This window comes from Rousettus aegyptiacus, unplaced genomic scaffold, assembly GCF_014176215.1.
Source record: "Rousettus aegyptiacus isolate mRouAeg1 unplaced genomic scaffold, mRouAeg1.p scaffold_m13_p_7, whole genome shotgun sequence".
Classification (NCBI taxonomy): Eukaryota; Metazoa; Chordata; class Mammalia; order Chiroptera; family Pteropodidae; genus Rousettus; species Rousettus aegyptiacus.
Window position 1 is genome coordinate 70291238 of NW_023416310.1, and position 25979 is coordinate 70317216.

At 67.7% G+C, this 25979-nt stretch overlaps 1 protein-coding gene and 1 pseudogene across 3 annotated transcripts; one reads left to right on the top strand and one right to left on the bottom strand.

Annotated features, from left to right (window-relative positions):
* Positions 1-1013: 1013 nt before the first annotated feature.
* On the top strand, positions 1014-19524 carry PDGFA (platelet derived growth factor subunit A). Of its 3 annotated transcripts, XM_036224730.1 has the most exons (7): positions 1014-1142; positions 2028-2157; positions 3516-3612; positions 8018-8122; positions 10009-10196; positions 16216-16342; positions 16747-18056. In XM_036224730.1, exons 2-7 carry the CDS (start codon positions 2095-2097, stop codon positions 16800-16802), a joined length of 636 nt encoding a protein of 211 aa, XP_036080623.1. In that variant the 5' UTR covers positions 1014-1142; positions 2028-2094; the 3' UTR covers positions 16803-18056. The 3 variants fall into 3 exon arrangements, with proteins under 3 accessions (XP_036080623.1, XP_036080622.1, XP_015974630.1); XM_036224729.1 differs by lacking the exon at positions 1014-1142 and having other exon boundaries at positions 1704-2157; XM_016119144.2 differs by lacking the exons at positions 1014-1142; positions 16747-18056 and adding an exon at positions 18501-19524 and having other exon boundaries at positions 1783-2157.
* A 5551-nt stretch (positions 19525-25075) lies between these two features.
* Positions 25076-25194, bottom strand: LOC118606319 (annotated as a pseudogene).
* Between the last annotated feature and the right edge of the window lie 785 nt (positions 25195-25979).

A 25979-nucleotide genomic window follows, 5' to 3' on the forward strand; every position in this document is an offset into this window, starting at 1 on the left:
TGCCCGCGGGGCTGCGCCTGTACCGCGGGGCCAGTGGGGGCGGTGGGCGCAGGCGGGCGTTATTCTCTGCGCCCCCCCCCACACACCGGGGGGCCTCCTAGCCTCCAGGGGCCTCGGCCGGCTAACCTCGGGGTCCCTGGCCCGCCACGCCCCTAGCTCTGGTACCAGAACTCGTCCGCCCCCTCGAGGCACCGACGCCGGCAGCGGGGCGACAGGGCCCTAAGCCGGGGTCCTATGCCACCTGGCCTAGGAGGGCGGAATCCACCCAGCCCGGCGCGCCCGCCCCTGGGTGGCGAGGGAGCCGTCCCGCTGAGCTCAGGCCTCCCGCTCCCCGCGCGTCCTGCCCCCGCATCATCGCGCTCTGTGCCGCGCCTCGGCCGCAGGCGGCGCTCTGTGCGCCCGGCGGACCGCGACACCGCGGGCTCCCACTCCGAGCGCCTCAGGGGCGGCTCCTCTGTCTCTTCCTTCCAAACCCTTAGCGTTCCCGGCTCAGGCCGCAGCCCGGCCTTCCACGAGGGAGCGGGGACGCGGGGGACGCGGGGTCCCAGGGTGGGGACGAGGCACGCTGCAGCCCCCTCCTCCGATCTGGGCGCTCTCCCATCGGAATGTGGGTGGAGGTTCCAAATTCAGACGCCCCAGGCATCGGATTGTGGGCGGGGGCGCGTGGCAGCCGCCAGGTGAGTGCCCCAGACGCGCCCCTAAACCCGCCCCACCTCTCACCAGAGACTCACTCCCCCTCCTTTTATGGAGAGGGGGAGGCAGGGGCCCTGAAGCCCGACCGCGGAAAGAGGCCCAAGCGCCGCGGCGGGGGGCGGGGGCGGCCTGCTTTTGCCCTTTTTGGCGTCTCAGCTCTGGGCGCTGCCCTCTGCTGCCGCTGGGGCCCGAGAGAGGCGAGGCGAGGCGAGCCGGCGACCGCGGCGGCCTCCTCCCCTCCCCGTCCGGTGCCGCAGGACTGCAGCTGCCGCCGGAGGGTGGGCAAGCCCGAGGGAGGGGCGCGCCGAGCCGCGGCGGCCGTGCTCGGAGCGGGGCGCGGGGCTTGGATGGATTTCACTGCCTGCGTGAGCGCGTGTGTGTGCTCACTGCGGCGGCGGCGGCGGCGGCCGGGCCTTGCCCGGCCGGTGCGGCCCCCGCGCGCTTCCGAGGTGCGGGTCCCGAGCCCGGAATCCGGGGGAGGCGAGAGGGAGGGGGCGGGGGAGGGGCGCGGCGGCGGCGGCGCTATAACCCCCTCCCCGCGGCCGGCCGGCTCCACACGCGCGCCCCTGAGGAGCCCGCACAACTCCGGCACGCCGGGCCTGCCCGCGCCTCCTGCTCTCCCGGCGGCGCCGGCTCAGTCCTGCGGCCGCCTCAGGCCCGCGCGGCGAGGCCCCGGGCGGGCGGGCGGCGGCTGCCAAGCGGCGCGGCCGCGGGCGCTGCCCGGCTCGGGCCGGCGGAGGGCGGAGCGCGGCGCCGGAGCCGAGGGCGCGCCGCGGAGGGGCGCACGCAGGCCGCCGGGCCGCGCCGTGCTGGGCCGCGCCGTGCCCGGCCTGGTGGCGGCGGTGGCGAGAGCAGGCCGGAGGCGAGCTCGGGGCCGGCGGTGGGCGCGCAGGGCCGTCCGCAGCCCGCAGGGAGTGCGCGAGCCGGAGGCTGGGCCTGGCGGGGCGTCCAGACAGGTGATGGGCGGCGTGGCGGCGGCGGCTCCAGCCTCGCTCCGGGCTCCTTCTCGGGGCTGACGCCCGCAAACATGCAGAATTACCGGCCAGGTCGCTCGTGAGCCGGCGCCGGGGAGCGAGCGCGGCGGCAGCTAGCACCGGGGACGCACCAAGGAAGAGGCCCAGCCCCCGCCCTCCGCCCCTTCCGTCCCCACCCCCTACCCGGCGGCCCCGGAGGCTCCCCGCGCGGCGGGCGCGGCGAGCGCGCACTCCCTGCTCCTCCTCCTCGCTGGCGCTGCCTGCCTCTCTGCACTCGCTTGCTCGCGCCGGGCGCGCTCCGTCGGCTTCCTGCTCCGGGCCGCGCTCCCTGAGGGATGGTACTGAATTTCGCCGCCACAGGAGCCCGGCTGGAGCGCCCGCCCCGCGGCCTCGCCTCCTCGCCGAGCCGCCAGCACCTCGGGACGCGATGAGGACCTGGGCTTGCCTGCTGCTGCTCGGCTGCGGATACCTCGCCCATGCCCTGGCCGAGGTGGGTGCCACCTCCGCGCACGCCCCCTGCGGCCGCCCGCGGGCCGGGGCGCCCCGTGCTCGGGGTCTGCAGAGCGCGTTTTGATTTCTGTTCGGGTGGTCGATTTTTAAATCTTCCCGACTGGGTTCTATTTTCTGCCATGCCTAAGTGTGTCTGGTGAGTTTCCAGCGTGCTGCGTCGCGCTGCCGGCAGGGACGGAGTGGCGGCGGGTGGACGAGTGGGGAGAAACTTCGGGGGGCGCGGGCTCCTCCCCGGGGAGGGAACCCGGGGCGCGGCGGGCAGTGCAGTATCGGGGCGCGGGGAGCGCGGAAGGGGGTGTGTGTGTGAGCCAGCGGAGTCCAGGAAGGGGGAAGAGCGGCCGATAAACAGGTAGGGGCCTCCCAGGTGGGCTGCGCGGAGCCGCAGCCGCGGGTCCCCGGTCCCTAAGCCCGCCGGGGCCTGCTTACAGGTGGCTGAGCGAGGCGAGTCCGGGCCGGGCCGGGCGCCCGCGCCCTCCCACCGCTGGCGCCCCCCTTCTCGAATCCTGAATTCCCGAGAGCTCGGCTGTGATGAATGACTTTTCTCCAGCCCTCGGCGTGGGAACTTAGTGCTTGAGACCCCCCCAGCGACCCCCAACTCTCTTTAAAAATCCGGAAGGAGTACGGGGAGGCAGAGTGGGGGGAGGCGGTCCGGGCCGGGACCGGGGAGCCTCGGGAGGTGGGTCTTTAACCCTCACGCTACCTGCAGCCTCTCCCAGCCGCCCGCTGGGTTGGGGCGCCCCAGTCGGCGCTAGGGCCGCGGCTCCGAGGGAGCGGGTGGGGCGAGTGTGCGTGGGTGTGAGTGTGTGTGCACGCGCATTTGTGAGACCGAGAGACCCTCTTCCCCGCAGGTTCGCCCGGGATTCCGGGTGTGAAATTTAAGCTCCTGGCTAGATTAAAGTGCTAGGGCCGCCGTGACTTTCCTCGCCGATCCGTGACGCATTTCAACTTGATGTTTCTAAATGTTGATTTCACTACTAAATCAGAAACTCCCCAGGCCCCCGGCTGCTCGCAGACCGCCTGTAACTGACACTCTGGGGCGGAGTGGGGGGGCTTTTGTTTGAAAATTTAGAAGTGGGGCGAGTTTTTTTTTTTTTTTTTTAAAGGACAGACATGGATGGGGGACGGAGAATTTGGGGTTTCACTGAGCACCATCCCCAGCCTCCGGCTCCCGGGCCCGGGCAGGGGTCGGGCGGCCTTGCTTGCGAGGTGCCCGCGTGGGGCGGGGCGGGGCAGGGCCGGGGGGCCACCTCACGCCGGGGACCACGCGCTCTCGGCGGGAGGAGCCGCCGGCGGGGTCGGGGCCGGGGCCGCGGGCGCTGACCGTGTGTCTGCTTGCAGGAAGCCGAGATCCCCCGCGAGGTAATTGAGAGGCTGGCGCACAGTCAGATCCATAGCATCCGGGACCTCCAGCGACTCCTGGAGATAGACTCCGTAGGTAAATCGCGCCCCTTCCCTCGCGCGCGGGGAGGGCGCGGGCGGGCGGTGTGTGCGCCCCGCGGCGCCTCCCGACTTCGGGCCGGGCTGGGCGCCGCGCAGGAGCGCACCGAAAGGTCAGAATCCAATCCCGGGCCATAAAAGCCCAGGCGGATGAGTCAGGAGTTTCTCTTCCAATCACCACTTTCTCTCCAGGCAGCGGCTGAGGGCTCGTCCGCCCGCCCAGAGATTGTTTTTGCATTAAGGGAACCCGCCGCGTGTGGCACTGAGAATTCAACCGCGTAGGGGGCGCCGGCGCGCCGGCCAGGTGTGCCTGCCCGCCGCCGGCCCTCCGGCCCGGGCGAGGGCGCGAGCCGGTCCTGGCCCTGGGCGCCGAGCCCTGGCGCGTGCGTGGGGTGGGCGCACGCGAGGGGCGGGGCCCTCGGTCAGGCCACCTTGGCTTCGCGGAGAACGCGCCTGGCTCCTGCCGCCCCGCGGGAGGCCCGTGTCGTCTCTTCTCATGAGCACTGGTCAGAGGCGCGCCCCGGACACGTCTGTGGTTTGGGAGACTATTTGGGTGCTCGCCCTCCCGCCCAGGGCGGTGCCACTTTAGCAAGGAGTGTATTTGTGAAGTGGGGTGTGGAGGCTCGCCAGTGTCCCTCGGGGAGCTGCGCGGGACCCGGAGTGAAAGGCCGCGGTGGGCGGAAGCAGGTGGTGGCGGTGGCTTTGCTGGAAGACTCGGGCTCTGGCCCACGTGTTTGCAGAAGGAACAATGTCAGTACTAACTCGGAAGACAGGCCGTTGACTAAAAGGCCCCAAACGAACTTGTCAGACACTGCGAGGGAAGGCGGCAGGCGTGGCCGGAGGGTCGACCGTTAGGGACTTGAGGATTTGCCGCGAACCACTCTGAACAGGGGCTGGGGCTGGAAAATCACGGAGAATCACAAGGCCTGGCCATTGGGAAATTTGTCCCTAATTAAGGTGCTGGCGAGCCCTGAACCTTTTTCATTTCATGCCAAAATCATCCTCCAGCGAGGCCCGGCTTCTGTAGTTTCTTGACCCAGGAAATCCTTTGGCTGATCCTTATCGGCGAGGGGTCGGGTTTCACTTGGAGATCAGCGTTGGGCCAGGGGGGACTGGATCTGCCCCTTGGAGTTGGGGGGGGGGGCTTGTTTCTGGTGAGCCGAGGGCAGCTCAGGCCTGCATTCTGCCGGCCCCCCTGGAACTGGGGAGCCTGCTCGCCTCCCAGGGAAGGAAAGGCCTAGGGTGTTTTTCTGGCTCGCTGAAGGGAGGTCTGTGAAGAGCTGGGCCTCCTTCCTGGACTGCTTCGGGATGCCACCGGGAAATGGGCCATTGACTTTCTCCTGGGACCATTCTTATTCTGGGCGCTGCAGCCCCGCCTCCCCCACCCCCCACCATTGACGCCTCTGCACGGTGGCTCTGGGGTGGTGCATTCCTGACCTGGGGGCTTCTGCGCCCAGAGCCTCTTTGGGTGGGTGGGTGGGGGGTGTCCAAACAGAAAAAGCCAGGAGGCTGCAGCCTGTTCTCAGCTGGTTTCAAATTGCCCCCTTATAAAAAGCTGCCGGAGCTCAGCTCCCGCCTGCCCTGGGGAGTGGGGAGTGCAGCTCTCAGCCACCCCCCTCCCTTCTACCCGTCAGACCTTTAGGGAGCTGATGCCCTGGAACTTCTGGGAACTTCGGGTGAGAACAGAGGGCCTGTGGGACCTCCCTTGCTCACTAGCTTTGCCCCTCGGGGTCCTTTGTAACACAAACAGCCTAAGTGGGTCTCCTTGGCCCTGGGCCGCCCCCAGGCTCCCCCTTCACAGACGTGGAAGCTGAGAAGAGCCTCTGGCCTGAGCGCAGGAGTTGCACCTGTTGCTTTTAGAGCTTGTCTGGGGGGTCTCCCCCCCAACCCGGTTCCCACCGAAGTGGGGCCTGGGAGCAGAGGACTGCTGGCAAGCTTGCGAACAGCTGTGGAGGATTAAGCCGCCCTGCAGGCCCCGGACCCCCTGCTGGGTCCCGCCAGGGGTCCGTCTGGGATCACGGAGCAAGGGGCTGGGGTGTGGAGAAACCCCCCTGGACAGTCTCCCTTTCAGACTCCTGGGGTGGCCCTGCCAGGTCAACCTGAGCTATGACTAGTGCCCAGCAAGCTGAAGAGGCTTTTGAAAGTGGCCCCTCCCCTGTGGGGTGGAGCTTTGTGATTGGCAGGTGGGATCCTGACTCCTCCCACTGGTGGGGCTGCAGTCCCATTTCACAGGTGAGAAGCTGAGCTTGCAACTCTGGTCAGGGTGGCTCGTAGCCCTGAGGGGTGGGATTCCTGTACCAGCCCCTCCCGGGGTGTAGGGACTGAAGAGGTAGGTGGTCCTTCACCTGAGGCTTTGGGTGGAGACCCACATGTGGTCTTTCAGTGACCAGGAGGGTGGAGCTTGGGGTCTGTTTGTCCAGTGACCAGAACACATCCTTCAGCTCGGTGGCAGCGGGGGCTTTGTTCCCGCAGCGGCTGGCCGAGCGCCTGCAGGTCATCGAGTGACGATACATAAATGTCTGTCGCATCGAGGCCATTAACTCTCCACTTCTCCTCATCCAGTTGTCACGCAGACATCTGTGCATCAAAGACAAAAGGCAAACCGCTTGATTAACTGTCCCCAGAGCAGTGGTAGGGCGGCAGCCCCGGGGCCCTCCTCGTGGAAGTCGCCGCTGGGCCCCTTCTCCACCGGCATGAATCAGGGGGCATCGCGTGCCTCGTGGGCCACCCGTCTTGACGGGGGCTGGCAGAGGGTGGGCTTGTTTGACCAGGAGCTGTTTCTGCCGTCTCTTGTCTCCAGGGCCAGTCGACGAACTGGGCGGGGGCATCGTCGCCCGTGGCGGTCAGGCCCGGGGCTACCGGGCCGTCAGCCCGGACACGGGCGCCCGCCGGCCAGGTGCCTCTGCTCGTCATCCACACGTCGGGCCCGTCTGAGGTGCAGAGAGGGGTCAGTGCCCGCTGCCCACGCGGAAGGGTCAGGTTGAGCGTGGAGCAGCGGTGCCAGGCTGTAGTCAGGCCTCGAAGGCGAGAAGGGGCCAGCTGCTCTTCGGTTTGGTGATGGCAAGATGGCCACCACCAGCACATGACTCATAAATGTCACTTTTTCTGTGTGAAAAAAGGCTTCTTGTAGCAGTTGGCGGATGGGAAATTCTTCGGGCATGAGTAGCTCTGTTCTGATCTTATTTTGGGTCTCGGCAAAAGCAGCGGTGGCGGAACGCTGAGTCACTTTCCGCGAGAGTCGGGCTCCGCTCGGGCTCCGGGAGGAGTGCGTCTTGGCGCGTCTTTCTCCGGCTGCTCGAGGGCCGCGGTGTTCGCTTCTCGCCCTCGGCGCTGCTGGTCTGTGGGCCCTCTCGGCGCCTCTGTGGGCCGGGCATCGGGGAGGGGCCAGGTCACCCCGGGAGGGGGAGGCGGCGGACGGGACCTGGGCACAGCTCTTGGAGCCCCTGGCTCCTGGAACCCGCCTTCTCGGGACCGTGCCCCTCGCCGTCTGTGGGGAGGCGGACGTGGAGGGGAGCAGTGGAAAGGGACGGCCCCAGGTGGGTCGGGGGGCAAAGGCAGCGAGGTCAGGCGACCCGCATCCTGCAGGTGCAGGCAGTGTCGGGGGGCCGGGTTTGGCCCAGCGGCTGGTGTCAGGGCTGAGTGTCCCGCCCACCCACCCGCCCACCCACCTAGTCCATCGCGTGGGGACCTGGGCCTCCCTTGCCCGTCTGGAGGCTGGTGGACGAGGGTCCAGTCCGATGTCAGCTCCCTGGCCGCTCGCCTCGGCGATGGTGGCTCTCGGCACCTGGGGGGCGGAGCACTTTGCTTCTGCAAGCCGTGTGCCCTTCCAGCCTCCTGGACTCCTGTCCCTGGCCTGCAGCCGCTCCCTGCCTCACACCGAGCGGGAGGCTGTGTGGGCTGACCCCACAGACAGGTGGGGTTCTGCTGTCAGCCGGCTGCTCCTGGGGGTGGGCTGAGGGAGAGGGTGGCCAGGCCTCTGCTGGTCCTTTGGGTCAGCCCACTGTTTGTGGTGCCTGGCGGGGAGGCGGGCCTGCTGGTTCTGGCCCTTACGCATGGGGGCTGGCCTTGGGCTTCCTTACCCAGTTGGCCCTCACCTAGGCCTCCTCGGAGAAGACGCCACCGGGGAGAACCCCCCGCAGCCCCTCCCCCGCGGGTCACGTGGCTGCAGGGTGCCGTGGGGCGCCACATGTGGGCGTCAGAGTGGGCTTTGCAGAGGGTGGTGGGGTACTTTTGGAGTCTTTATTCCTTACACATCTGGGAGCTCCCCATGTGGGAGTGGGGGGGCCTCCAAGGGGACCCCTGCTTCCTGCATAGGGGCAGGGGCTGGGGCTGAGCCGCAGGAAGTACTGCGGAGGGCCGGGCTGGGGGGGCAGCTGGTCACCGACTCCTCCTCCCACCCGTAGGGGCCGAGGACGCTCTGGGAAGCAGCCCGAGAGCCCACGGCGGCCGCGCCAGCAAGCACACACCCGAGAAGCGGCTCGGGCCCGTTCGGAGGAAGAGAAGCATCGGTGAGCTCGGCCGCGGGGGGCTGGTGGGCGCCCCCTCCCGTGGAGCCGAGGCCCGGCCCGCTCAGGGCGCGCCCTCCTGCAGGGCGCCTCCCACCTGGAGGAGAGCCCCGTGCATTCCTTGAGTGCCGCTCCTGTCGGGGCCTGCTCCCCGGGAGGCCTCGCGGGAGCCGGGGCCGCGTCTCCTTTCCAGCTCGGCGCTGGGCCCGCTGGGTGCTCCCGGCTGCAGACGGGGGCTGCGTGCTTAGCCTGGCGGGCCGCTCGCGGGCACCCCCTCCCTGTGCCCCCACCCCTCTGGCGCTCGGCTCCTGGGCCCCACCTGGGTGCGGGGCGGGGGAACGTCGGGCCCCGGCCTCTGGCGGCAGAGCACCCCTGTCTGGTGGGAGGTGGGGCTGTGCGGGGCAGTCGGGGCCTGTGCTTTCTTGTCCTGGGGAGGCAGCTGGGGGTGTGGCCCAGCCACCTGTGCCATCCAGGGGTCCCGCCTGCTGAGGAGCCCGCTGTGTTTGGGGCCTGACTGCTGTGCATTCCCTGTGCGACCTTGGGTGACTTTGGGCAGGTGACTCCTGTCCGGCTCTGGTTCCCTCCAAGAAGATGGACTTTATAGCTTGTTCCTTTGAGTGTGGGGTACCGTGGATGAGCCTGGGTTAGGCAGGCAGGCCCTTCCCAGGTGCCATCTACTGTCCCGACCAGGGTGCCCAGGCCCCTCCTGCCTGGCGGGTGCCGGGCACCCAGGGCTGGGTGCCGTGAGCGCAGCCCCTGCCCCACTGGGGCAGCCGGACTTCCTGCTTATGGGCTTGTTCTCAGGCACTGGGCATGGAGGGGCCGATGGAGCTGACGCCCCTCCCTGTCCCTGTCCCTGGCACGTGGCCCTTCGGCATTCCGGCCGCCCCCTGACTGCAGCGGCACCGCCCCCCGCGCCGGCCGCTGGGCCTGCGTGAGCCCAGTGCGTGCGTGGCCATCACTGTCCAGCCGTGGAGTCGGGGCCCTGCGGTGCTGCTGGGGCGGCAGCTTTCATGGGTGGTCCTGGACCCTGCCCCAGGATGGTGCCTCGCCCGCCCGTGGGTCACGCCCCGGTGCCTGCGGGAGCTCGGGGCTTTGGGCTGGACGGGCATCCTGTGCTGAGGAGCATGGAGCAGAGGGGCGCCAGCTCCTCCCTGGAGGGGCCCTGGCAGCTGGCAGGGGGCCCCGCAGTGACCTTCGCTGAGTGGACCTCTGGCCTGGGGGCTGTGGTGTTTGGGCGGGTCCCCCACCTGCTGTGCAGGCGGCTTTGACACTCCTTGCCCAGCCAGCCTTGATGGCCATGGGGGAGCCTGAGCGCTGGAGGCAGCGCCCGGCTCTTACGTGGTTCAGGCCCTGCCCGGGGTGCAGCCTGGCCCTGGGGGCTCAGTGGCACACCAGGCCGTGTCTTGGTCTGTCTGCCCGGCTCTCTCGGGGGCTTTCAGACTTGGTTTCCCTGCTTCTCCCTGTCTCTGCCAGCCCCAGTGGCCCTGAGTTGATGGTAGGACACTGGGCTCCGCCGGCTGCAGGCCGGTCAGCCTCAGGCCCCGCCCCGCCCCCGGCCGCACGCCCCTCGCCGCCGTGGCCACCGCCGGCCCCCCCCCCCCCGCCTTAGCCCCGGTGTCACACGGTCCAGTTCTGGCTGCACCTTTCCTCTGGGGTGTCCCCCAGTGGGCCTTTGAGTCCCCGCTCGTCCTTGAGCCAGCTCGGCTGCACCCTGTGGGACACGGGGGCCCTGGGGCTGCGTGACATGAGACGTGCAGGCGGGAGCAGCTTGGCACCCCCGGGCCCTCGGAGCTGCTGCAGCGGGGAGGAAGGGGTTGCGGGGGGCAGTGGACATGGGGCCCGTGGGACAGCGTGGCCCCCCCGCTCACCGGGCCCCTTCCCCGCAGAGGAGGCCGTCCCCGCCGTCTGCAAGACCAGGACGGTCATCTACGAGATACCTCGGAGCCAGGTCGACCCCACGTCGGCCAACTTCCTGATCTGGCCCCCGTGCGTGGAGGTGAGACGCTGCACCGGCTGCTGCACCACCAGCAGCGTCAAGTGCCAGCCCTCACGCGTGCACCACCGGAGCGTCAAGGTGAGCCGCCCCCCGCCGCGTGCCCGGCCCCAGCCCAGGCGGAGGCGCAGGCCCCCCGGCCGGGCTCGGGCTGTGGGGGAGGGCGGCGGGGGCGTCTCCCCTGCACCGCACACAGCCTCGCGGGAAGCGCACTCGGGAAGGGAGGGCACTGTGAGGGAGGACTCTTGGGGCACGGGGTCGGAGCCGCCGGCCCCTGCTGGCGGGGTCACGGCTGTGGCAGCCCCGAGGGGCGCGGCCAGGTGGCCGTCAGACGCTGGGAGTCAAGGCCGGCTCGCAGGGGGTGTGGCAGGGCGGCCTAGGTCCCCTCAGCCTGCACGGCCCCGGGGCCCCTGCCCGGTCCCAGGAGGCAGGGAAGGGGCGCTGGTGGGGGTCCTGGGCACATCGCCTCACGAGTCGGGGAGGGACCCCCGTTCTGCTGGGAGTGCTTCTCTGGGAGGGTCCATCTGGGGGTGTCGAGGTCCTCCCCGTGTGTCAGGTAGGACCGGTGGCTCGGCTGACTGCCTTCCCCACTCCCCTGCGGTCACTGGGAGCCTGCGCACAGCCGGTCACTTGCCGCCGAGCCCTCCCCCGGGCAGGGGCTGGCCGCAGTGACCGGCTGGAGCGGCATGGGGGACATGGGAGGTGGCGCTCGAACTGCTCGTTGAGTCCCGGGTGACGTTCTGCCGCTCAGGTCACTCTGGGCAGCCAGATCAGGGTCTGGCGCTCGGCCGATGGCAGGAGGCTGGGCAGGGCCTGGGTCTGCTGCCGGCCTCGACGGGGAGGCCCAAGGTGCGTCTCCCGAGCTTGGCCTTCCTGTTTGTGGGTGGGATTCTGAATCCTTTCCTGGACAGTCCTGGGGTGTCTCCTGGCCCCCGAACTGCGGCCGAGGCAGGAGAGGCCGCCCCTGGGCACTGGTCGTGGGTGCGTCGGGCCCTGCGTGTGGGTCTGGGTGGCGGGGCGCCTTTGGCACGGAGCGGCCTGTTTTCTTGGGGCGAGGATGTTGGGTCTGGGGTGTGTTAGAACTCACTCTTGACTAGGAGCTGTCTCACCCTCCCTGCCATGGCCGGTCCAGGCCCCTTGACGTTGGTCCCTGGTCCCCCCGCGAGGTGCAGGGGAGAAAGCCGCTTAGTGACGGACCACACAGCTGGCCCGGCTCCGTGTCCCGTGAGAAGGCTCGTTAGGCCCACCCCTGAGACCTGACTGCGGGGGATGGGGTCCTGCCGGCCTGGGTGCCAAGTAAGCACGTCCCCGGGCTCGGGGTCCCCGGCCCCTGACAGCTGACACCCCTGGATGCCGAGGGGCTCCCGGTGCCCGGCCAGGCACTGAGGCCCACTCCATCCCCCGGTGCCCCCCACGGCTGTCTCTTTGTGAAGGAGGAAACAGGCCCGAGGACAGGTCCCGTGTGTGCGTCCTGCTCCGGCCTCGCCCGCGGGGTCCCCGCTGGGCACAACCCCGGTCTGTGTCCTCACTCGGGGTACGGTCGGGGGCGTCAGAGCCCATGAGTCCGGGTCCCCGCAGTTGTGTTCTCTTGGGCACAGGTGGGCGCTGTGTGAGCTGGGCCCACCCCAGGCGTCGGAGGCGGCTCAAGGGTGGGCACCTGGCGGGGGGCGGTCCACCAGGGGCGTGACGGGCCTGGGCGTCTGCCTCTGTCTGCCGGCTCCCCGCCTTCGGCGGACGGGGTCCTCGCAGCCCGCATGGGGTGCAGGCCTGTGGGCCCAGCACAGGGTGGGACTGGGCCAGGCCGACCCCACGGGCCTTCGTCTGCGGGGTCAGGCTCGTGGTCAGCCCAAGGGGACGGGTGGGTCGTGCGTCACGCCCGTGTGGCCTGGTCCTGCACCCTGCCCTGCTCGGACCCGGGCCCTTCCTCCTCCCGGCCCACCCGGCACGGCGTTGTCAGGAAAACATCCGGCCCCAGACACTGGGGGTTCTGGCAGAGAGGGGACAAGAGGTCAGTGGGAACAGGAGGCCCATTGTGGAGGCCAGCGCGCCTGGCCGGGAGGCCGTTCCCGCTCCCTTCGGGACCGAGGCAGAGCCGGCCTCCGGAACCCCGGGGCACGCCCGTGTGGTGGGTGCAGGGCAGGCGGTGGGTGCGGCAGGCCCCCCGGCCCTTCCCGAGGTGCCACCCCCACGGGTTTCTGGGTTCATGGCCTTTCGAGTCACAGCCGAAGGCCTCTTACAACAGGAGAAACAGCCAGGCCGGGCATAGCACCTGCTGAGGCCTGGGCGGGTGAGCTGCCCAGTTTGTCCAGCGGAAGGCTGCCCAGTGGCCCCCAGGCAGCAGGGGCCCCAGCACCCCCACAGGTCCCTCAGGGGACGTCTGCCGTCAGACCTGGGGTGCAGGTGGGGTGGGCCCCAGGGGGCCAGCGTCCCCGGCCTGGGCTTGCTGTGGTCAGCACTTGGCGTCCGCACCCAAGGTCCAGCTCCCTGTGTGCCCGAGGAGCATGTCTTTCCTCCACCCCAGTGTGGGCTGACGTGGGCTTCGCGGAGGGGCAGAGTCGGGCGTGGACAGTGGTGGCCGTGACTCCGGGGCCGGCCGGGCCGCTGCAGGGTCCGGGGCAGCCCCGGGCAGCCGTGGCCCGTGGGGCACTGGGTCTGGCTCTCGTTTCGTTTCGGGGCAGTGGTGGCATGATCTGCCGTCCCTCGGCGATGCAACCCTGTCAGCCCCAGGCCTCCGCCCTGGCCGCGTCCGGGGAACGGACCCTTTGTCAGGGCTTCCTGGGACAGGCCTCTGCACCCTGTAAACGGAGCCTGGAGGGGCCCCTGGGGTGCGAGCTCTAGCTGTTGCCCTGTGGGGTCCAGTCGATGGGCCCGGGGGAGAATGAGGTGGCTCTGGGGGCCCTGGTCGGGGCCTCTGAGTCCCTCCCCCGTGGGCAGGGATGGCTGGGATGGTCAGGGAGCCCAGCACCCTGGGCCTTGGGAAGCCGGACGTGGCCCCAGGGGCCGACGTACGCACCAGGCTTCAGGCCCTGGACCCAGCGGCACCGTGGGCTCTAGCTGGATGGGGAGACCCCCCGACCCCCGCCCTTTAAACCAGCCAGAACCCTGGGGGTCACCTTCCGTTCTAAGTGGGTGGGGGCTGGGAGGGGACGAGGAAGCCGTGCCCCGCGAGGTGCCTGTCCTCCACTCGGGGGGTGCCCTGGGTGGGGGTCACGCTCAGGTCCTCCCGCAGCGGGAGGAGCCCTGTCTGCTGCCTCGGTTTCCCCACCTGTCACGTGGGCTCAGTGCGTGCTGCTGTGCGTCACGCTGGCACGTGGCCGCTCGCCGGGCCGTCCCCTGCCCGCCTGGGGGGCGTCTTCCTGCGGCGACCCAGCCCGGGGCGGGTGCTGCGGGCGGCAGGGGGGCGAGCCTTCCGTGCGCGGCATCCCTGTCCCGTCTCTAGGGGTGACGGCACCGCAGTGCTACACTCTTGGGGGGACTTGCCCGTGGTGTGACAGGCACCCTCAGTAGTGAGGGGTCCCCGTATCCAGCTTGTGAGGTGCTGCCTGGACCCCGAGATGCAGATGGAGGGGGAGGGAAGGGAGGGACGTGGGACTCTGCTTGGGCCCTGCTGTGGGTCTGGGGGCCGAGGGGGCGGGGTGGGGGCCCGAGGGACGTCTGTGTCTCCTCCTGCGGACGTGGCCGGTGTGGAGAGCGCTGGAGAGTTTAATATTCACAGCACGCTCTCGGGGGTGGGGGGGTAGCCATTTCCTGGCCAGACAGAGGTGGCGGGCAGCCTGGAATGCCTGTGTCCTCAGACCCAGAAGCAGGTGCGATTGTAAATCAGTGTTTGTTTTTCGTTGATAAAAACGGGCTGTCTGAGGAGAAAGTGGGCTCCAGGCTGAGGTGGCCGGTGCCGTGTGCGCTTTGCCGAGGGGACCGGGCGGGGCTGCGTGTCTGGCATGTCCGCCTCCCCACAGCACCGGCCTGTTCTGGGCGGAGAACGGGGCTGCCCCCCTCTGCCCAGGAGTCGGGGGGGCTCGGCCAAGCTGGGTTTCAGCCCCTGCCCCCTGGAGGAAATTGATGAGGCGCTTGTTGACCCAAGAAGGCCGAGCCGAGAGCGGGACCACGGCCCGCCTGCCCCGTGCCCCTGGCAGAGGCACCCAGAGGGAGCGGTGGCGGGGCTGGCCCGGTACCCCCAGCGTGGGCCCCGGGGATGGGGGGTGCAGGGAGCTGGAGCCACTGGTCCAGGCGGGGTTCCGGGGGCCTGCTGAGGCACACCCCACCCAACACCTCACGGGGTCCCTCGGGCATCAGGCTGGCCTGCTGAGACTCGGGGAGCGGCAGGCTGACTGCAGCACGGGGCCCATGGGGTCGAGACACCCCGTCAGCGAGAGCCGACAGCGAGGTCACGCGCGCCGGGCCGTGGCCCAGTCCGCAGTCCCAGGTGCTCGTTCTGCACTGTGACCCTGCGACCCGTGACCTGTGCTGCAGGTGGGAGGCAGAGGCTCTGCCCACAGGGCCGCCTCCTCCGCAGCCTCCACTCACGGGGCCTCCCGGCCTGGCCGGGCTCCTGACCGCAGCTCACACCTGGCCGCTGCGTTCACACCCAGGCCAGCACTTCACACGGCCGCCGGGCGCCTGGCACCCTCTGCCCCGCGGGTTAACCATTAATGCAGCCAGGGCTGGAGTCCGGGCCAGCCGGCCTGTGGGGCGGCGCCCGGTTGCCAGGGTGCAGGGCCCGCTACACGGCCCAGGGTTCCCTGACTCTGGGACTCCGGGCCTCTGCAAAGCCCCCGCCCCCAGGCTGGGGGCTTCTGCTCGGGCCTGGGTCCCTCTTGGCCCTGCTGGCTTGGGTGGCCCTTCACCTGCTTAGGCAGCAGCCTGTGGGCTCTGCTCCTGTCCACCTCGGTGCCCGCAGACGAACAGCGAGGTCTCTGAGGGCTGGCCCCGGCCCCAGGTGTTGGCACAGGCAGGCATCTGCCGTGGGCCTGGCTCTGTGTGGAGGCCTTGGGGCCAGCAGGAAGGCCGCAGTCGTTCCTCGCTGGGGACCAGAGCACGGGCTGTGGGCCTTCGGGGGTGGGGACCCCACTGGGGCTGCCGGTGGGGGGGGAGGGGGTGGGGGGAGGATCTCTGTCGGTCGCCCATGTCCTTGTCCCTGAACTGGGATGAAGTGAGGGAGCAGGGCTGGGCGCGTGTGTGCGTGCGTGTGCACATGTGTGTGCATGCATGTGTGTATGTGCATGCATGTGCGTGTGTGCATGTGTGTGCATGCGTGTGCGTATGTATGTGCGTGTGTGTGCATGTGCATGTGCGCATACATGTACCTGTGGGGTGGGGTGGAGCCCTGGTCCAGGGCAGAGAAGCCAGTTCCCCGGAGTCCGTGGGGTTAAGACACCCCACCCTGCTTCCTCGACTGCCTGATGGTGCGTCGGGCCCTCTGGCTGGGTGGACTTGGGGCCGTGTCCTCCTGCAGTGCCCAGGCAGGGGTGTGGAGGTGGCCCGCGGACGGTTCTGTGCTCAGGCTGACGGCCTGCCTACGAGTGGTGGAGGCTTTACCCCACTGAAGAGGAAGTGCCAGCTGAGTCCGCGTCCCCTGCCACCTCCTCCGGGGCGGCCTGGGGTCTCCGCCCACACTTCTGGGATAGGCCAGCTTCCTGGGGGCCACGAGAAGGCCTTGTGTCTGGGCCGGGCTGTCAGCCGGCCTTGCTGGCCTGTGGCCTGGAGCCCACGCCGCCCAGGCCCGGCGGCCTCCTTGTGGGCTGGGGGGCGTGCTGGCTCCCCGTGCTGACGTCTGGGCCAGCAGCAGCTGCAGCCGCCAGTGTCCCAGCCTGTCCCCTTGCACTGCTAATCACACGTCTGGAAACCTCCATCAGCCCGGCCGCCCCTGGAACACAGAAGCAGACGGCACCCCATCCTGCCCACCTCGCCGTACATCCCCAGACATCCTGGCTGCATGTTGGGTTCATTTTAAGCCAAAATGGGACCAAACCACAAATGCGCAGCTGAGCCGTTTCGTCATGTGGCGCTGCAGCCCTGCCCACCGGGAGGAGGTCAGAGGTCGGGCCCCTCGCCTGGTGGGGCGAGGGCTCATGGCCGGGCCTTCCGTGTGCCGTCTCTGCAGGTGGCCAAGGTGGAGTACGTCAGGAAGAAGCCAAAGTTAAAAGAGGTGCAGGTGAGGCTGGAGGAGCACCTGGAGTGCACGTGCGCGGCCGGCAGCCCGAGCCCGGACCACCGCGAGGAGGAGACGGGTGAGTGGCCGGGCGGGCGGCGCGGGGCGGGGCGGGGCGGCGGGGCTGCTCACTGCCTGCACCAGGCGCCCTGGGGGCGCGCTCCGGCGCCGGCCCACGCACGTGACAGTGGCGTGCGATTAAGTCTCCCGGCTCGGTGGCCAGCAGTGGTCACGAGGGGGACGCGCTGGGGGACGGTCCCCCCCAGGAAGGCGGAGTCACACGGCGGCTGGCGGCCCCCCCCCCTCCCGCCGTGGGACAGACTTTGCACACGGCGTGGCACCCGCCAGGGCCGAGGACAGCAGGCGTGGTCCCGCCAGCGCTCACGGAGTTTTCCTGCAGAAAGAGACGGCTCAGGTGGCTCTGCCTCAGCTCCCAGCGGGCGCCTCCCTTAGGCCCACCCACCTCCCGCCCTCTGTTAACAGGAAGGCGTAGGGAGGCAGGTAAAAAGCGGAAAAGGAAAAGGTTAAAGCCCACCTGACAGCCGGCCAGGTAGGAGAGGACCGCGGGCGAGCCCCGCGGGAGGGCGCGGTGGCCGATCAGGGCGAATCTCCCCCCACCCCCGGCGAGGATGTGGCCGTGATTGGCCTGATCGCGCTGCGAGCTTCTGGTGTCTGGCTGGACCCCGGGTCTCCCGTCCCCGGCCTCCCCCTCCCCCCACCCCTGCCGCCGCTGCACGGGAAGCCCCGAGCCCCTGCCCTGGCTTTGGTCTTTTCGTTGATTCGGGGGGCAGAGGTGTCACAGAGCTGTAGTGATTGGGGTCTCCTGAGCAGGGTGGGGGGTGCCTCTGACGTCTACCAGCTGGGGTCAGCCCACCCCACGTGACAGAAAGCTGAGGGCCGCAGAGACTGCAGGTAAGGGCATTTGAAGATGCGTGGGTCCTGCCGGGACATGCTTTGTAAACGTAGAGACTGCCCTGTGGGGAACTGTCCTGGCTGCTAGGAGCACCCCGAAACAGTGAGGTTAGAGGTTAGGTAGATGTTCCCGGCTCTTGTGCAGACGGCGAGACCAGAGCAGGTATGGCACTCTCAAGGTGACAGGGACCCTGTTCCACCCAGGACTGGGGCTCCCCATCCTCAGGGGGCCTCACAGCCCAGAGTGGCTGCTGTTGCTCCGGAAGTCACGTCCACACTCCAGACTGAAAGAAAGAGGAAGGTGGGGAGAAGGGCGACACGACCCTTTTAGAGAAGTCCCACCCGGTGACTTCCGCGCTGACCTCCCTGGCCATCCCTTGGCTGTCAGGGACTCTCACCGAGCCGTGCTGCTCCCGGGACAGATTGGGATTTGGGCACCCGCCACCAGCACTAGGAGGCAGCTCTGAGCCTTCCTGACCCCTGGTGTCGGCCTGCCTGGCTCTGGGCACGGGGGTGCCCATGGCACCCAAACGCCCAGCGTGAGAGGAGCCCTTAGCGGCAGGTGTCTGAGAGCCGGGGCTGCGGCCGGCTGCAGGGGGCTGCCAGCTCAGCAGTTTCCACGGCCTGTGGGTCAAGAGCTCTCGCGAGGACCCTGCGAGGAGGCAAGGCCCACGGGGGCGGGTCCCGGAACAGCCCCAGACGGCTGCTCAGCCTTGGCCTCTGCTGGCCCAAGGGTGTGGTGTGCGGTGGCTCTGTGCTCTGTGAGTCCAGTTTACAGAGCCAGCTGGTGACAGAGACCCCCAAAGTGAGAGGGGGGGCGTCCCCGCTAGCGCTCTGGCTCCGGGCACATGGGTGGTACGAGTGTTAGGACGAGCAGTGGACAGGTGACTTAGGATGGGGACAAGCTGCTCTCAGCTCAGAGCTCAGTGAGGATCTGCCTGGTCAGAGACCCCGGCTGGCTGGCTGGCTGGCTGGCGGCGCCCCTCCGCAGGGCCGCCTCATGGCCCAGGATGGCTGCCAGAGCTCCAGCAGTCACATCCAGCTCCAGGCTGGAAGAGAGCGGAAGGCGAGGAGAAGGAGAAGACCTTTCTGGGCCTCGGTCCGTCCGGCGGGAGAACGGGGCCCGCTCGCAAGCCGTCTTTTGTGAGCGCCGAGAGCCTCGCCCCAGTTCTGGGCGGGACGGCGCAGAAAGGGTCACGAGCATCTTCGGTTCGAAAAGCCTCGCGGCAACGTCGAACCTCAAGGCGGCGGCGGCGGCGGCGGCGGCGGGCGCCCTGGTGGGCGGGCGCCGCCTCAGCGTGTGTCTCTCGCCCCTCCCCCCGCAGATGTGAGGTGAGGACGAGCGGGCCGCCCTCTCCCGGGACACGGACGTGTGTGGCGTGTTACATTCCTGAACCTACTATGTACGGTGCTTACTGCCGGCGTGCGGTCTTTGTTCTCCTCTGTGGAAAACTGTCCCCGTGAGCACTCTGGAGAACAAAGAGACGGCACACGTCGTTCGGTGGGACCTCGGAGCGCGTGCCGCGGCCTCGGCGGGACGGCGACAGGCTTCCTGGCCGGGGAGGGCCACGCCGACGCGGACGCCGGAGCGGCTGCGGGAGTGGAGGGCGCCCGTGGGATGGAGGCGACGGACCCCCCCGCCGCCTGGATTTCTGCCCGGGTGGTCGCAGGTGCTGGGCCCGGGCCCCGGGGCCTGCCGCTGCTGGAAGGCGAGCCACGCGGACGGGCCCGGGGGTGTCGGAAACCGCCCCGGGACGCGGGAGCCACGGCTCCTTCCGAAGTGTCTCAGTCCACACAGAACCTTCCTGAGAGCCTTAAGTGCGTTTTTTTTTTTTTTTTTTTACACCATAAAGTGATTATTAAGCTTTTCTTTTTACTCTTTGCCTAGCTTTTTTTTTTTTTTTTTTTTTAATTATCTCTTGGATGACATTTACACCAGTAACACCAGGCTGCTGTGGCAGGACAGCGGCGGCATTCCTCCCGGCAGGGTGCGAACCGATGAGATGTATTGAAATAAACATGGTATACCCACCTCCGCATCCTTTCCTCACTGCCGGCGGCTCTCCGTGTTTCTCTCCTGACCCATTTTACGCTACTGTTTAATTTAAGCCATTTCGAGAACTGTGCGTGAACCAATCACTGCGGCTCCCGGCCCCCAGCCCCCGGCCCCCGGAGCCTCCGCCGTCCTCCGCGGCCGCCGGTGTTCGGGCAGAGCCGGAACGCTTTGTTTTTGGTCAGGTGCCACATTTCACGTGTCCTCAACAGAAATGTGTGTGTGCGTGCTTTGTTTTTGTTTTGTAAAGGTGAAGTTTGTATTTTTTTCTAATATTACCAGTTTTGTATACCTGAGAGCTTGCTATGTTTTTTTTTTTTTTTTGAACCGAAAGGAAACAACAAAAAAAAAAACCTACCAGCCAAACCCACACGCATGTAGCATGCCCTGTTTTTCCAGTGGCCTGGCCGAGCTCTGTCTCTGGTCACAGCCTGTGGTACGGCGGCCGGGGTTCCTGGGTGGTGACTGGGAGGTGACAGCCTTCTGGGCCAGTAGTGCCCCTGGGACTGACCGGCCTGGGGACTCGAACGTGATGGGTCGGAGAAGCCACCTGCCCGGGTGCGTGGCCGAGCCGAGATGGAGGCCGTACAGCTGTCCGAGCCACCGGGGGGTGACGGTTCCAGTCCAGAGGCGGGCACCCTCGCCGCGCGGTTTCGGCTGCGGCATGGCGCCTCGGGGCGTCATGGGAGTGGGCCCGGCAGCCGCCTCCCCTGGTTCTCGGCGGACCCCTGCAGTGGAGCGTGGTGGCCCACGGCTCCGCGTGAGGTGCCACCGAGGCCCTGCCCCGGGCCCCGTGCGGCTGCCGCGGGCTGTGCCATCAGGACGCTGTGCTGTGAACACCTGTCTGACATGGGATTTATAAACGTGTAGTTTACGTGTTTATGTTTGCGAGGTGCCGAGACCTCCGCTCCATTTTCTTTCACATGAAACTGGCTGGAGCGTGATCTGCCCATTAAAGTGGCACAGCAGAGCAGCCCGGCCGGCCTTCAGGGCCGAGGACGTGCTGCCCGAGGTCCAGGTGCCCGCGGGGCTGCTGCAGGGAGGGGACGGGGCGCGGCTCGGACAGCTGGCTGCCTTCCTCCATCACCCACCCAAAGGCCTGCACGGCTGGACGGAGCTGGGGCCACAGGGGTACACAGTGCATCCTGCCCCGAGCAGGGACCCCCAGCCCTGAGAGGCTGCAGCCCCGGAGGCTGGGGTCTGGGCCGGGGCTCTGCCCCGCATCCTGCTCCTCCCAGGCCCCCTCCCGCCCCGTGGCCCTGGTGCAGCTGAGAGGCAGCCTCCGCCCAGGGCTGGCTCTCTGCCCTCGTGACCCCTCTGCCTTTGAGCCCCGGGCCCCGGGCCTCGATACGCGTCAGTGGGAGCTGCAGCTCGGCGCGCGAGGGTCGTGATGCCGCACCAGAGCAGGTGGGGGCACCTGGGGTCCCGGAGCCCTGGCAGGGGTCCCGGGCGGGGCCGTCTGCATCATCGTGCGGAAGCAAGTGTCACCTGCCCAGCCTGTCCCCATTTTCCTGGTTCTGGCCCCACGTTGCTGAGGAGCAAAGCTCCAGGCGGGGCCTCCACCTGTGGTCCTCTGGTCACGGCTGCCCTCGCCTCGCATTGGGGTTCCAGGACTGGTCGGGGTTCCAGGTGGTGGGGGCCTCCTGCTGAGTGGGCACCCCCTCCACCCGGGCCTTGGGCTCCGGTCTGAAGTGGGGGGGCCTGGCTGGAGGGCTCTGTGTCCACGTGGCTGGCCAGGGTCCTATTGTCTCATCCTCCAGCTGGCCGGCCCAGGCTATGCTCAGACCACCTCTGGGTGACAGGCCTCTTGGCCTCCGCTTTCCCATCTGGCACACAAAGCCCCGTGTGGACCCAGGGACGTGTCCCGCTGTGACCCCACACCTTGGCCTCGGGCCCCTCCCACCCTGTTGCAGAGACAGGGAGCTGTACCTACGGCATGTCCCCAACTGTCTCGGAGGGACCCTGAGTTCCCGGGGGGGAGGGGCAGCAGGAGGTTGTCCCGGGAGGCCAGCTGTGTCTGAGGGCTCCCTGTCTTCTGGGGCCTCAGCCTTTCTATGGAGGCCGAGGCGCTGGCCCTTTGGTCTGGGGTGGCTGAGCCCGGGGCAAGGGCCTCCACATGCACTGAGTAGTCAGATGTGCCCCCCATGAGGGGGCTCACCTCGCGGGAGAATCAGGTGCTAGAGGTCAGGAGAGGACGCCTCGCCTGCTTCCTTGAGGGGGACCCAGGGCGCTGACCTTTGACCTCCCGCCGGAGCTCATTCCCCGGGCCCTTCCCCGGGGTGGGCCGTGCCACAGTGGTATTGACCTGTCCACGTCTCCCTGTCGTGGAGTCACACAGGCCTGAGGCGCCGTCCCGGGGGGTCCTCAGGCTTCTGCCCAGGCGCTCGGAGCCTGAGCCGGAGGCCCGAGGTGGACGGAGCAGAGGGGCCGCGCCTCGCGCCAGTGCGGGACCCGGTCCGCGGCCAGCGCCCGCCCGCACCGCCGCCGGAGCCATGGCGGCCAGCGACGTCACGGCCGCTCGGCGGGGCGTGCAGCGGAGCCCGAGGCGCGATGTTGGGGCTGGTCCCCGCGGCCGCAGCCCTTAGGTGCTTGCGTCCCAGGTCCTCGGGGTCCCAGGCAGCAGCCCCCTGGAAAGCCGGCCGCCGTCCCCCTAGTCGGCCACCCCGCGTTTCCCACACGGTCCCCGGTCCGGGCCGCGGGCAGCAGGGCTGTGGTAGGTGCGCGGGCCCCGCCTGCTTCCTGGCCACCCTGCAGCACGGCGGCCGGGCCTGTGTCCCCGGAGCCCGCCGGCCCCGCCCACCCCCGGCGGTGGCAGCAGTGGCCGCGGACGCCCGTGCGCGGGGTCGCCCGGGGGCCGAGTCGTGCCACGGCCCGAGTGCCGGGCGCGTCCCTGTCTCCACGCCGTGGCCTCACCGGTGCCTTCCGGCACCCCCACCTCCGCACTGTCCTCGGCCCCGCCTGCCGTCCCGTGCCCCCCGGCCCCGCACCGCCTGGAAGCCCAGCACGAATGAAGCTCGGAGCCAGGGGGCCCTGCGCCCGGCCTGGCGGGGCCCACGCGCCCTGCAGACACGGCCCCGCGGCCTCGCTGTGTCCGGTGGGTGCAGGTCGAGGCCGGCAGCAGCCATGTCCCTGGGGCCCGGCCCGGGAGCAGGCCCAGTGTCCCCACCCCACCTGGGCGGGGGAGGGCTGTTTATAAGGACACCGCGCACTGACCGTTCGGCCACTTGGGGACGGCCGAGGCGGGGGTCAGCCCCGGCTCTGCTGGGCTGCCCCTGCCCCGACCACCCAGAGTGTGGCCCGGGAGTGTCACCACATGCCCTTGGGCATCCCACACGACCTTGGGCGCCCTCGCCATGTGGTCGTGGCCGGTGGGTCACTTCTCCACTCTCGGAGACTACCGCCGGGTGGCCGTGGCCGCCACAGACCCTCCGGAAGGGGTTCTGGGGCCCCCCACCCCCACCTACAGCCCAGAGCTGAGGAGGGGCTGCTCCATAGATGGAGGGGGTGTGAGCCATGGGTTGAAGCCAGGCCCCGGGACTGCCGGATCCAAACCCAGCCTCCCAGCCACCCCTGACTTCACGCCATGCCGCGTGCCTGTAAGGGGCCATGTGTGAGGCCGGGGCACCTCCCCGCCCTGCAGGCTGAGCTCCCCGGGGACGTTGGGCCCCTGGCCCTGCCCGCGCCTGCTCCGGTCGAGTGTCTTCCTGGGCCCCTGTTTTCTCCTGGCTGGCCTGCATGCAGCCTGGAGGCACGGCTGCCCGGGGCTCCTCTCGGTCCCTCTGCGGTTTCTGAAGTCCTGTGGGGGCGAGCTCAGAGCCGGGGAACTTGCAGTACCGGGGACCTCAGGGGATCTCGGTCTCAGACTGCCGTGACTGCACTGACAAGGACCCACCAAGTTGCCCTTGGGCTGGGGGCTGGGACCCAGCCTGGCCTCGGGGGTGCCAGCAGGGTGCAGGGGCTGGCCTGTCTCCCCAACACCTTCAGAGCTAGAGCCCGCCCAGTCCCCAGAGGCCCTCAGCGGTTCTGGTGTGCAGACAGACAGACAGACAGGCAGGCAGGCAGGAGCACTCCCCTCCACTCCAAGGTCCTCCCCGGCGGGGAAAGCACAGCAGGCTCCAGGCCTGGGCAGGAGAGCAGCATGGGGGCCGCACCCCCTCCACACCCAGCCCTCGGCCACGGGGCGCGGGCTCTGAGTCCCCGTCACTCTTCTGTGGGGACCTCTAGGCCCTCAAGACCACCTTCTCACACCTCACGTCACCCCGACTGTCAGGGACAGGGAGCCCTGGGCAGGACCCCGAGCCCCAGCCTGGCCACCGAGTCCTGCCCCGCCACCGCTCCTGGGCTCTGGGCAGGCTGGGTCCTGTGCCAAGCCTGAGGGCTCCGGTGCTGGGCCGGGGCGGGGCTGTGCCCGGGTCTGGCTATGGCACAGTGGGCACCCTCTCCGGGCGCTTGGGGGTGGCCTTCTGTTGGGCTGGCCGGGAACAGGGCCTGGGCCTGGCTCAGCTCTGCAGGCCCTCCGGGCGCGTAGGCAGGTGTCACCTGGAGTGCAGGCCTCCCCCGCCTGCCCCCGCCTGTCCTCTGAGGTCCCCTTGGACTCAGGGGGCCCCGGGCCTTTCCCCACAGCTGCGTTTCCGGACAGAAGCCGGCTGCGGCAGGCTTGCCGGGGCCTGTGCGCCTGCCGCGGCTGCCGCCTGGGGCTGGAGCTGCGCGTACCTTGTCCAGACGGAGCCCCACAGCTCAGCACGTCAGGCGCCCGTGAACTTTGCCTGACCCCAGAGCCACCGTCCCATTTTCTGCAGCTCCTCCCTGTCCCCTGTCACGGCCGGGCAGTGCCAACTCCCCACTGTCTTCTCTGCTGGGACCGGGAGCCAGGGTCACCCAAACGCACTTCCTCCGGGGCCAGCAGATGGGCGAGCGGGCAGGAGGCTGCAGCGGCCAGGTCTCCAGAGAGTCGTGTGTTGTTCATTCATTCATTCATTCGTTCATTCTCGTCTCAGAGCGCACACCAAGATGCGGCCTCCGTGCAGCCTGGCGGTGGAGAGGGAGGGCAGGGCGCTCGGTGGCCGTCGGGGGCCTCACACGGCCGCCCCCCCTTACCCGACCTTGGCCTCCTCGTCCACAGGGTGACTAACCAGTGGGGTTAGACCACGGGAGGCCCGAGTGCCCCAAATTTTGCGCACAAGGTGATTTTAGGTGGTGCAGTGATAAACATTTATGACCATGTTTTTCTTTCCTTTTATTTTTTTAAAGAGTTTTATGCTTTCAGCTCTTGTATCTGTGTCTTCGATTTATTCTGCGTCGACTTCGCATCCGGTGTGGCAGGGCCGTCCTGTCTTCTGTGGCATGTGGACGTCCACTTGTCCACTTGGTGAAAGACCGTCCCCTGTTGCAGGCCTGGGCGCCCTTGTCGATAACCACCTAACCGACGGTAATGTGAGGGTCTCAGCCCTGCTCCGCCCGCCCCGTGCCTGGGCCACCCAGGCCTTAGTGCTGTAGCTTGTGGTGAGCTCGAAATCAGGGCGCCTTCCAGCACTGCTCGCCCTCGCCAGCGTCTTCTCGGTCCTTTGGGGTGCGTTGTCTTTCTATTTGAATTTTGGGATTAGCTTGAGATTTTCTACAAGGAAGGCGGCTGGGATTTCGACAAGGAATGTGGCTCAGTTTGCGGGGTTACCACCTCAGTATTACGCCTTCCAATCCATGAACACAGGATATCTTTCCATCCATTTAAGGTCTTCAGTTTCTTTCAATGACATTTTTTGTGATTTTTCTTTAGGCGAGACAACCCTTGGCTGACCTCAGAGTACAAGGACCTTGTCATCTTCCAATCCCTTATTTTTTTATTTTTTACGCCTACAGCACCTGGTCTTCCCAGGCGGTCTCCCATCCCAGTACTAGCCAAGCCCGACCCTGCTTAGCTTCTGAGATCAGACGGGATCGGGTTTGTTCAGGGTGGCGTGGCCATAGATTTATTTTTTGTAATTTTTAATGTATGAGCCTTACGCTTCTTTTACTAATTTTTTTCCTACGGAGTCTGTTCATTGCGATGCTATCATAAGTGAATTATTTTCTTCATTTGATTTTCGGGTTGTCCGTCGGTCGTGCACATGGATCAACGTGCGGCTGGCCTCTGCGGGTCGATCTGGCGCCCGGCAACCTCGCCGCCCCGTTTCTCAGCGCTTGGATTCCTGGTTCTCCACGCACGAGCTTGTGTCCGCTTCCAGCAGGAGTCGTGACCTTCCTCCTTTCCTGTCTGGATGGGTTTTCTTTGTTTTTCCTGCCCGGGGGGTCAAGCCCCAAGTCTCCACCATTAGGGTGATAGCTGTGGTTCTGCGTCGCGCCTTTTGTCAGAGCGAGGGACTTCTCTTCTGTTTCAAGATTGTTGAGTGTTTGTTTTGTTTTGTTTTATCAAAAGGGAGTTGGATTTTTGTTAAATGCTTTTTTTTTTTTTTTTTACCTCAACAGATCATGTTTTTTTTATTTTTTTCTCTTAAGGTGGTATGTATTACTTAGATTGATTTTTTTCTGTTGACCCAACCTTGCATTCCCGGGGTAACTCCCACCTGGTTCGGGATGTAATCGTTACCTTTATGTGTTGCTGGGTTTCGTTTGCTAATATTTTGTTGAAGATTTTTACGTCTATACGTGAAGGATAGTGGTCTGTGGTTTTCTTTTCTTGCGATGTGTTTGGTTTTGGTATCAGCGCATAAAAATAGTGCTTCCCCGAGAGTAAGCTCCTTCCTCCCCCATTTTT

Coding starts and splice junctions, on each gene's coding strand:
- PDGFA (XM_036224730.1), top strand. CDS start 2,095: ATGAGGACCTGGGCTTGCCTGCTGCTGCTCGGCTGCGGATACCTCGCC. Junction 8,123..10,008: donor TCGGAGGAAGAGAAGCATCG/GTGAGCTCGGCC, acceptor CCTTCCCCGCAG/AGGAGGCCGTCCCCGCCGTC. Junction 16,343..16,746: donor CCACCGCGAGGAGGAGACGG/GTGAGTGGCCGG, acceptor CTCTGTTAACAG/GAAGGCGTAGGGAGGCAGGT.